Genomic DNA, 11,488 nt, shown 5'->3' with positions numbered 1-11,488 from the left:
TATTGCTGAGGCAATTACTAAAAATAATGAGGTGAAAACCCTAATGGCTGTGAGGATTTTGACTCCTGAAGAAAGAACATTGGTGATAAGTAGTTTATTTTTTTCCCAGATATACAAAACATTTATTACTTATGTCATTAAGACCATCTCTGTTCCCTTATTTTTACCATTAAATAATGTGGTTTTTTTTTCAAGCTGGCATTGGACTTTCAGCCAACTTTTTTCTCATTTTCTTCCACATCTTCACACTTCTGAATCGCAGACCTAAGCCTACTGACCTGATCACATGTCACTTACCCCTTGTCCAAATAATGATGCTCCTCATGATACTGTGATTGTTGTATCCAGACCTGTTTAACTCACTGTTTTCTCAGAATGACCTCAAATCTAAGGTATTTTTCTACATGTACAGGGTGAGGAGGAGTCTCTCCATCTATACTACCTACTTACTGACCATGAGTCAAGCCATCACCATCAGCCCTAGCACCTCCTGTTTGTCCTGTTTTAAACATAAATTCACAAATTATGTGATCTATATTTTTGTCTTCTCATGGTGCCACAGTTTGTCTTGCAGTAGTTACCTGATCTTCTACACTATGGCTTCTTCCAATGTGAACCAGACACAACTGCTGTCTCTCAGCAAACTTTGTTCACTCTCCCCCATGAAATCTATTATTCATGAACTGTTTTCCACCCTGAAAACATCTTGTGATATCACCTTTATAGGGATCATGCTTCGTTCAAGTGCATACATGGTAATTCTCTTGTTCAAGCCTCATAGACGGTCCCAGCACCTTCATATCACCAACTTCTCCACAAGAGTCTCCCCAGAGAAAAGAGCCACACACATACACACACACACACACACACACACACACACACACACACACACACAATTATGCTGCTGGTGAGTTTCTTCGCAGTCATGTACTGGATGAACCTTATTATGTCATCATTGGCAATACTGTTTTGGGTGAATAACTCAGTCATCTTGGGTATCCAGAAGCTTGTGGTCAATGTCTATGCCACTATCAGCCCTTCGGTGCTAATCATCTCTGATACAAGAATAACTAATATTCTCCAATGAAAATGTCATCCATTTTTAAAAAGTTAACGCTGCAAAAAAACAAACAAACAAACAAACAAACAAAAAACTGGATACTTTTTTTTTTACCCATTAAAAAAATGTGTGAAATAACAAAATAACACCTTTAATTATATTTGAATACTCTTAAAACCAATATTGCCAATGATGATATAGTTCTTTTAGTCCCATGTCCACCATTACGTTCTATTACCATACAGTGGAACTTACCCATTCATTTTGATTCTTAGACCTTTCTACAAGATACCTTTTCTTTCCTCTTGAAGTATACTATTAGGAAGCTCATATTTCTCTAAAGGATATCAAAATGCTGATTCCAATGGGCACATGCGCTCCAATGTTTATAGCAGTGCAATCAACAATAGCCAAGTTATGAAAAGACCCCAAATATCTATCACTGATGAATGGATAAAGAAAATATGCTGTCTATACCCCGGAATACCACATGTTGATCAAAACAAATGAAATCTTGCCATTTGTGAAAACGTGGATGGAATTAAAGTGTGTTCTGCTAAGAAAAATAAGTCAGTCTGAGAAGGACAAATATATAATTTCACTCATATGTGGAATTTAAGAAACAAAACAGATGGGTATAAGTTAGGAAAGGGAAAATAATGTAAAAACAGAGAGGGTGGCAAACCATAGGAGACTTTTTTTTATTTTTATTTTTTTTTGAAATTTATTGTCAAATTGGTTTCCATACAACACCCAATGCTCATCCCAAAAGGTGCCCTCCTCAATACCCATCACCCACCCTCCCCTTCCTCCCACCTCCCATCAGCCCTCAGTTTGTTCTCAGTTTTTAAGAGTCTCTTATGCTTTGGCTCATAAGAGACTCTTTAATACAGAGAACACATAGGGTTTCTGGAAAAGAGGTGGGTGGGAAATGGCTGAGTCATAGGCATTAAGGAGGGCACTTGGGATGAATACCAGGCATCATATGTAAGTGATGAATCACTAAATTGTACTCCTGAAACCAATACTGCACTATACGTTAACTAACTTGTATTTAAATTAAAAAAAAAATAAAAAATATATACGTAACATGGGGGAAAGAAGGAGTAGAAAATTGCTGGGATAGTGTGTGTGGGGAAATAGGGAGCGGCTGGTAAAAAGGTGCAAACTTTCAACTATAAGGTCTGAGACTAATGTGAAACTTGGTGACTATCATTGATAACACTGTATTGTATAATTGAAATTTGATGAGAGTAGAACTTAAATTTTGTATCAGAAAGAACCATGTGAGATGATGGATGGGTTAATTAACTAGATGATGGGATTGCTTTCACAATGTATATGCATATCAGATCACCAAAGTGTACACATTACATGTCAAACAATTTTGTCAGTTATACCTCAATAAAGCTGAAATTTAAAAATCAAGTCCTTAATGTTAGTCAAATTTCTTAGGCTTTTACTTTTTTTTTTTTTTTTAAGGGAGCAAGTAATTTATTTATTTATTTGTTTATTTTACTTTTATTTTTTTAAATTTACATCTAAATTAGTTAGCATATAGTGAAGCAATGATTTCAGGAGTAGATTCCTTAATGCCTCTTACCCATTTAGCCCACCCCCCCTCCCACAACCGCTCCAGTAACCCTCAGTTTGTTCTCCATATTTATGAGTCTCTTCTGTTTTGTCCCCCTCCCTGTTTTTATATTATTTTTGTTTCCCTTCCCTTATGTTCATCTGTTTTGTCTCTTAAAGTCCTCAGTGCTTGTACTTTTGAAAATAGTATTCTTATTTATTAAAGTTATTTAATTATCCAGTTTTGGCTTGAATGATAATTTGTATGGGCATCAATATTTTTTTTTCTTTCTTTTCTGGCAATACAATAGCTGTGGAGATTTTGCTCTCATATTTGTAGGTTTTCTATCTCTTTGTCTCTCACCCTCTCTCTCACACTGTTTTTAATCCTTTTTTCAACTTGTGGAGTTTCTCTGTTTTACTAACATATATTTTAATTATTTTATTTATCTCTCTTTGGCACAACTCTCTTCTAAATTCAAGTCTTCTTGTCAGGTGTTTGAACTCAAGAATTTATAATTCGCTATTTATTTGATTATTCATTTTTTATTTTACATATTTAGTGAAACAGTTGGATGTGTCTATTGTCTTATTCCTTCTCATGCTAGTATTCATGTTTCTACAACTAGTATGTACAAGTTGTACATGCTTTTGACTAAATTTTTTAGTCATTGAGTTTCATACTCCAGTTTACTCTTCCTCTCATCATCTCAGTCTAATTTAATCTTTAACTCTTATATATGTATTAAGTGTATTATGTCTAGAATTTTATTTTTTATATGACCATTGCCAAGCTTATGGTGTCTTGTTATTCCACAGTATTTTGATTTTCTGTTTTTCCTACATATTTTTTTAACATTTTAAACATAATGCCAATATCTGACATTTATGTGACATCTAATTTATGACACACCATTCTGATTTTGTATTTTCTTATGGGCTTTATGTTTACTTTTTATTTATTTTTGAGAGATAAAGAGACACACCAAGAGTGGGGAACAGGCAGAGAGAAAGAGAGAGAGAACGAGAGAGAGAGAGAGAGAGAGAGAGAGAGAGAGAGAGAGAATCTGAAGCAGACTCTAGGCTCTGAGCTCTCGGCACAGAGACCAATGTGGGGCTCCTACCCACAGACTGTGAGGTCATGGCCTGAGTTGAAGTTGGCCGCTTAAATAAGTGTGCCACCCAGCGCCTTGGGTTTCAAAATTTTTAATTTGATTCTTACTTTTGGGAAATGTCACATTTGAAATTCAGTGCATTTGTTTATTCCATTTGCCCTGGGGGAAAAAAAAGTTCAACACACATGAATTTTAAGTCCCAGTGATAAACCATTATCTGGAGGGAACACTTGCTTCTTAGACAACTCATCTAGATATTCCCTTGATGTATTTCTGCTCTAGAGGAGTTCTCATATTTACCTTCCAATTCTATTCAGCAGGTTTTAGGGTTCTTGTAACTTCTTGAAGGTTTTTTATTACCTACATTAAAAGATTAGGAAATAACTAGTATTTTACTTAAAAGCACATATATCCAGTGACTACACTAGTAAACTATTTCACAAAGATATTTTTGGCAGACAACAACATCTCATGACTCTCAACTTTGTATATTTCTGTAATTATAAATATATTTATAGTAATACTAATTTGTAGAATATAAATAATTTTTGTTAAGTTTTGAAAATTTATTTTATGTTTTACACAATTTCATGGTATGATATACTCCACTGTATTTAATATTACCTGTATATGGTCAGAATTAGTTATTTTCTTAGCATTATGCCACCATTAATATAGTTATTTACCTGAATTTATGTCTTTGACTTCAACGCTCTTTTAGCTCATGCCCCCCTTTCACTTCCAAGGTCATTTTGAAAAATCTCAGGTTTAATATTTATTTATTCTACAATATACTTAAAATTCTATTAACATCCTGTGAGATTTATGTTTTCAGGAAGTTAATTATGATTAATAGGTATACAGCCATTATCATTAAAATTTATGCTTTTTATATGAAAACAATGTGTATCCTATATTCACTGGTTTAAAATGTTAATATTTTGTATTTATCTCTAATTAAAGAAACTGCTTAACAAAGTCACTTGTAATCCTTTATATTTATTGTAGTATACAAAACAATTTCTTATCTATGATGGCTTAAATGTCATTTAATATGATAAAGATGTACCAAGTTGGCATCTTCCATAAATTTAAGTTGAACATTTTTAATTCAAGTGTCACCTAAATGTATAAAAGACTAGTGTCTAACAGACTGTATTTTCTAAGTTTGTTTTACCCATTGTGATTCATGAAATGTTTATTTTTATAACTTTCTTAATTTACTATGTCATTTTTCATTTGTTCTTATGGAAAATTTAGTATTAGGTCTAAACTCAATATTTATTTTGAAAAAAGAACCGGATCCTTCTTTTGTTTTGATAAAATCTAAATTCAAAAGACATTATTCATAAATTCAGTTTGTATTTCGCATCTATTTTGGTCACACAATAAACATGAGTGTTTATATTCATAACCTGTATCCTACAACAGTATAATCATTGGATCATTAATTGATTTCTCCAAATCATTATTCTCATGATTTATTATTCCTGATTCGTTTATGCCAACTGACTAGAAAATCATGAAACAAAGAATACTAAACATTAGCAATAAACACCTCGATATGCACAAGGTACAAAGATAAATCAAGAAATGAAATATCTGAATAGACATTTAGAGAAAGAAATATATAAATAGATTTATAGCAAGAAAAAGGATTAATTAAAAATAACTTCACAGACAAAAACGAAAACCTAAATGACTTAATTGGTAATTTTGCCAAATATTTAGTGACTAATTGATTCAAAGTCTGCACAAACACTTCCAAAAAATACTAGAAGTGGGAATACTTCCCAGGTAATATTAGGTGATTAGTATTACTCTGATTCCAAAAGCAGACCGAGGCATGATAACAAAAGAACATGACAGATTATTATCTCTTGAATATAGACTCACGTTCTCAAAAAGAAAGCAAATGAAATTCAGCAAAATACATACAAATTATACTCCATGAATTTTGAGATTATTTCACACATAAAACGTAGGCTAAACTTCCAAAAATCAATGTTTTCCAGAATGGAAAAAAAAAAAGGAACTAAAACTGCATTTTGTTACACATGATATGATTCTGTATATCAAATTTGTAGGGAGTTACCGAAATTTCACAAGAAATAATAAACAAGTTGAACAAGATGCAAGATACAAAATCAATATTAAATACAAACCTAAAATATATATTTATATACTAGCAATGAAAAAATTGAAAAGGAAATGAAAAATACATCCATAATTGTATTAAACAAATAAAAAACATTTAGAAATAACTTGAAGAAATGAAGTTAAGGTATTGAAAATAAGGAGATATAAATTTAAACTTTTTACAAGTAGGGGCACCTGAGTGACTCAGCTAGCTGAGGGTCTGTCCTCAGCTCAGGTTATGTTCTCAGGGTTTGTGAGTTTGAGCCCCATATTGGGCTCTCTGCTATCAGCCCAGAGCCCTCTTTGGATCCTCTGTCCTCCTTTCTCTGTGTCCCACGCCTTTCACGCTTTCTCTCTCAAAGATAAATAAAGCTTTAAAAGCTAAAGTTGTTGAAAATAAAATATTCTTAGCTACATAAACTTTAAAAATCAAAAAAAACTTAGAAAGACGTTAGATGTTTAAGGATAAAATTACTTATTATTTAAGAGTAGGAGGCCTCGAAGTTTGCCTTCTCCTTCAAACACAGCTAGATAAATGTTAAATCATTCTGGACACCCAGAAAATCAATTTGAGGACTTAGAGAACAAAACTGCAATTCTATAAGAATCATTCAAGATAGGAGATGCAAAGAATTGATTTCGTGTAGATAAGGACTGAGGGTGTTGAAGGTGTTGCAGATGGGAAGGAACCCTGCTTACTGTGTCTACCACAAGACATTATAAGCAGCAGAGTAAAAACTCTGAAGATTTAGAAGTTCACCACCTTCAGGGTTATGACAAGCTCAGTGATACTATTTTGGGAAGAAGGGCAGAGACACTGGACTGGACAGTGTGGTCTGAGGATCTCCTGGGTCACACAGGGGAAAGGCTCCTCCACTTGGAGTGCATTTGAGAGTGGCAGCGAGGCCTCTATGGGGACAAAAGGAAGGGTGGTGCCCACCTGCTGCACCATCCCAGACATAGGAGCAGCAGCTGGGGGTTGTGAGTCTTGGTACCAACTTTCTGCTCCACTTTGCCATAACTTATGAACCCCTGGGCGATTGAGTTAATGTTTTCCTGGGAATGGACAGGAAATAGCAGAAATGTATTGAGGTCCTCCCCCAGAATCAACACTGGACCACCGCACACAAGTCTCTAAAATTTGGAGTTTAGAAACCCAGCCTGGTGCCTGTGATAAAACAACTCTTACACACACAGGGTGAAAGTAAGGATCTGGTGGAAGCTGGGTACATAAGAAGGGTGATTATTTATATTCTTTAAGGACATACTGATGAGTGGCAGGCACAAGCTCTCCACCTCTGGGACAAGAGAGAGGGTGAGGGAGGAAGAAATAAAACATTCACTCTTTGCAGATGTCATGGTACTCTACCTGGAAATCCCAAAAGACTCCACAAAAAAAAAAAAAAAAAAAAAAAAAAAAAAAAAAAAAAAACACAACAGCTAGAACTGATACATGAATTCAGCAAGGTGACAGGAAACAAAATCAACATAAAGAAATCAGTGGCATTTCTATACACCAATAATGAAGCAACAGAAAGAGAAATCAAGAATTGACACCTTTTACAATTAAACCAAAAACTTTAAAATACATAGGAATAAACGTAACAAAGAGGTAAAATATCTCCATGCTGAAAATTATAGAAAGCTCATGAAAGGATTGAAGAAGACACGAAGTAATGGAAAAACAGTCCATGCTCATGGATGTAGAGAAAGAGGAATAATCTCTTTGCATGGCTTGTAGAAATTCAAACAGGTACAGCCACTCTGAAAAACAGTAGGGAGGTTCCCCCAAAAATTAAAAGTAGAACTACCCCAAAACACAACAATTGCAATACTAGGTATTTATTGAAAGGATTCAAAAATGCTGATTTGAAAGGGAACATGCATCCCATTGTTTACAGCAGCACTATCAACAATAGCCAAATTATGGAAAGAACCCAAATGTCCATCACTGATGACTGGATAAAGAAGATGTGGTCTACATATATACAACGGAATATTACTTGGCAACCAAAACAATGAAATCTTGCCATTTGGAACAATGTGGATAGAAATAGACTGTATTATGCTAAGTTAAATAAGTCAGAAAAGGAAATACATCATATGATTTCACTCATATGTGAAATTTAAGAAACAAAATAGAAGATCATAGGGGGAAGGAAGGCAAAATAAGATAAAAACAGAGATGGAAGCAAACCATAATTATGAGACTCTTAAATACAGAGAACAAACTGAGCATTGTTGGAGAGGTATTGGGTGGGGGTCTGGCTAACTGGCTGATGGGCATTAACGAGGGCACATGTTGGGATGAGCACTGCGTGTTATATTTAAGTAATGAATTGCTAAATTCTATTCCTCAAATCATTATTAGAGTATGTGTGAACTAACTTGGATTTAAATAAAAATTTAAAGACTAAAAGAAATAATCTAAACTAATGTAAGAGAAATTATTAACAAGAGAGAAAGGGTGAAGTTATTTTGGCCTCATCCATTAAGACTAAAAAAACTCAGTGAGCTAAACATTGCCACCAACTGGGGACTGGAGCAAAATACACCAAACCCAGTCGCTTTATGCCCTGCAGGTGCATCTCTAAACAGGCAAGTGAGCATAAGACACAGTGCAACAGGCCCTTCCCACAGAAGACTAGCACAGACCACTCACATGCACCAAATCTACTGATCATAGACTGCTGCAAACCTTCAGTTTAGTGCAGATAGAATCTGCACAGAATATATATATTCTTTCATTATTTGGATCTACCTTATTTTTTAAAAGATTTTATTTTTAATTACTCTCCATTCCCAACATGGAGCTTGAACTTACCCAAGTTCAAGAGTGGCAAGCACACCAACTGACCTAGCCAGGCGCCCTAGATCTAGCTTCTTTAAGAAACATAACAAAACACTCCTAAGATCAAGCTTGCTTGCTTGCATGCTTTCTCTTTTTCTTTCTTTCTTCATTTGTTTCTTTTTCCTTGACAAAATGGCAAAACAGAGTAATTCACTGCAACAGATAAGAACAAGAAGTAGAAGTAATAGACATGGATTTAATCAACAGAGGTATAGGTAAAATACAGACATAAAATTTAAAGTGACAATTATAAGTATGCTAGCTTGGCTTCAAAAAAGAAAAGACTATAGAGAATCCTTTACAGCAGAGATAAAAGAGTTAAAATCTAGGCCGAAATTGGAAATTCTAGAACTGAAATGCAAACCATACGGAAAGCCATAAAAAGAGGGTGCATAAATCAGACGTATGAATCAGTGATGTAGAAAAGTATGCAAAATAATGAAGCTGAAAACAAGGGGGGAATTAAAGTATTTGGATCATGAAAGTACACTGAGCAAACTCAGCAAATTCTACAAATGTAATCACATTCATATGAAGGAGTCCCAGCAGATGAAGAGAGAACCAAAAGGGCAGAAGGTTTACATGAGCAAATTATCGCTTAAAGATTCCTGAATCTGGGGGAAAGACACAGACATCAACATTCAAGAAACCCAGAGATCTCCTGTTAAATTCAACAAAAGCCAGCTATCACAAGACATATCATAATAAAATTCACAAAATACACAGTCAAAGAAAGAATCCTGAAGCCAACAAGGGAAAACAAGTCCTTAACCTACAAAGGAAAAGAGATCAAGTCTGCAGCAGATTTCTCCAAAGAAAGTTAGCAGGCCACAGTGGAAAGTCAGTATATATTCAACATGCTGAAAGTATGAAGACAAGACTACTTTATCCAGCGAGGCTGTCATTCAGAATGGAAGAAGTAGTTTCCCAGACAAACAAAAACTGAATAAGTTTGTGACCACTAAACAAGCCTTGCTAAAAAATATTAATGGGTACATTGTGTGTGGAGAAAAAAGCCCAAACAATAAAGACTGGAAGGGAGCAGAAAACATCACAGAAACACAAGCTTTACAGGTAACATAACGATATTAAATTAATGTCTTTCAATAATAACTCTGAATATAAATGCATTAAATATTCAGATCAAGACATAGGGTACCAGAATAGATAAAAATAAGACCTAGGTACAGGCTGCCTAAAGAGACCCATTTTAGTCCTAAAGACAACAGCAGATTGAAAGTTAGGGATAGATGGGGCACCTGGGTGGTTCAGTTGGTTAAGCCTCTGACTTCAGCTCAGGTCATGATCACATAGTTCATGATTTGAAGGCCCACATCTGTCTCTGCACTGGTGGCACAGAGCCTGCTTTGGGCTCTCTCTGCCCTTCCACACTTGCATGCTTTCTCTCAAAATAAATACATAAACTTAAAAAAAAACATAAAGTAAGGTAATGGAGAACCATCTGTCATATGAAAATATTTCAAAAGAAATCTTCAATAGCCATACTTATATCACACATACTATACTTTAGAAACAGAGTGTAACAAGAGGTGAAAACTGGCACGATATAATAATCTAAGGGATCTATCCATCAATAAGATTTAACATTTGTAAATAATTGTGTCCCCAACATGGTAGATACCATACTGCAATACAATACAATACACACTACAGTAATCTAGGAGACAGTGATAACCCACTTAGGGAGTGGACAAAGTATCGAAGCAGAAAATCAAAAGGAAACAATGACTTTGAATGACACACTAGACCACATGGATTTAACAGATATATTCAGAATATTTCATCCCAAATCAGCAGAATACATATTATTCTCAAGTGCACATGGGACGTTATCTAGAATAGATCGCATAGTGGGTCACAAAACATCCCTCAACAAATGCAAAAAGATCGAGATCATAGCATGAATATTTTCAGACCACATCGCTATGAAACTTGAAGTTGACCTGAAGGAAGAATTTAGAAAAGCTACAGATATACGGAGGTTAAAGAACATCCTACTAAAGAATGAATGTGTTAACCAGTAAGTTAAAAAAATACATGGAGACAAATGAAAATAAGAATACAACAGTCCAAAACTTTTGGATTCAAAAAAAGGCAGTCCTAAAAAGGAAGTGTATTCCAAATCAGGCCTACCTCAAGCAGCAAGAAAGATCTCAACTAATCATACTAGCCTCATACCTAAAGGAACTAGGAAAGGAAGAGTACACAAAGCCTAAAGCCAGAATAAGGGACATAATAAAGACTAAGAAAAAATAAATGGTATGCAAACAAACAAACAAAAATAATAGCACAACAGGGCACCTGGGTGGCTCAACTGTTCAAGCGTCCAACTCTTGATTTAGGATCAGCTTATGGTCTCATGGATGTGAGATCTAGCACTGCATAGGGGCTCTGCTGTCAGTGCAGAGCCTGCTTGGGATTCTCTCTTTCCTTTCTGCCCCTCCCCTGCATTCTTTGCCTCTCTCTCAAAATAAATAAATAAACATTTTTAAAAATACCAGTGGAACAGATGACTGATACTAAGAGTTGTTTCTTGAAAAAATTAATAAGATTGATAAACTCTGAGACAGACTTACCAAAACAAAAAAGAAAGAAAATAAATAGATGAAATATTGAATGAAAGAGGAGATCAAAGCCAACACCACAGATATACAAATAATCATAAGATAATACTATAAAAAATTATATGACAATAGTCTGGCAATCTGGAAGAAATGGTCAAATTCCTAG

The 11,488-nt window shown here is 34.7% G+C and overlaps 1 protein-coding gene across 1 annotated transcript; it reads left to right on the top strand.

Annotated features, from left to right (window-relative positions):
• The first annotated feature begins 455 nt into the window (after positions 1–455).
• LOC145713376 (vomeronasal type-1 receptor 90-like) lies at positions 456–1,087 on the top strand. The gene is made up of 2 exons (XM_081792010.1): positions 456–848; positions 893–1,087. Exons 1-2 carry the CDS (start codon positions 456–458, stop codon positions 1,085–1,087), a joined length of 588 nt encoding a protein of 195 aa, XP_081648136.1.
• Positions 1,088–11,488: the final 10,401 nt, after the last annotated feature.

This window comes from Panthera onca, chromosome F1 (assembly GCF_046562875.1).
Source record: "Panthera onca isolate mPanOnc1 chromosome F1, mPanOnc1 haplotype 2, whole genome shotgun sequence".
In the NCBI taxonomy this organism is placed as follows: domain Eukaryota; kingdom Metazoa; phylum Chordata; class Mammalia; order Carnivora; family Felidae; genus Panthera; species Panthera onca.
The sequence above is the reverse complement of the archived record's forward strand: the minus strand, read 5'-3'. Positions and strand labels throughout refer to the sequence as shown.

Excerpts from the sequence above, each read along its gene's own strand:
- LOC145713376 (XM_081792010.1), top strand. The coding sequence starts at position 456 with ATGAGTCAAGCCATCACCATCAGCCCTAGCACCTCCTGTTTGTCCTGT. Across the intron at positions 849-892 it reads CAGAGAAAAGAGCCACACAC|ACAATTATGCTGCTGGTGAG; the intron begins ATACACACACAC and ends ACACACACACAC.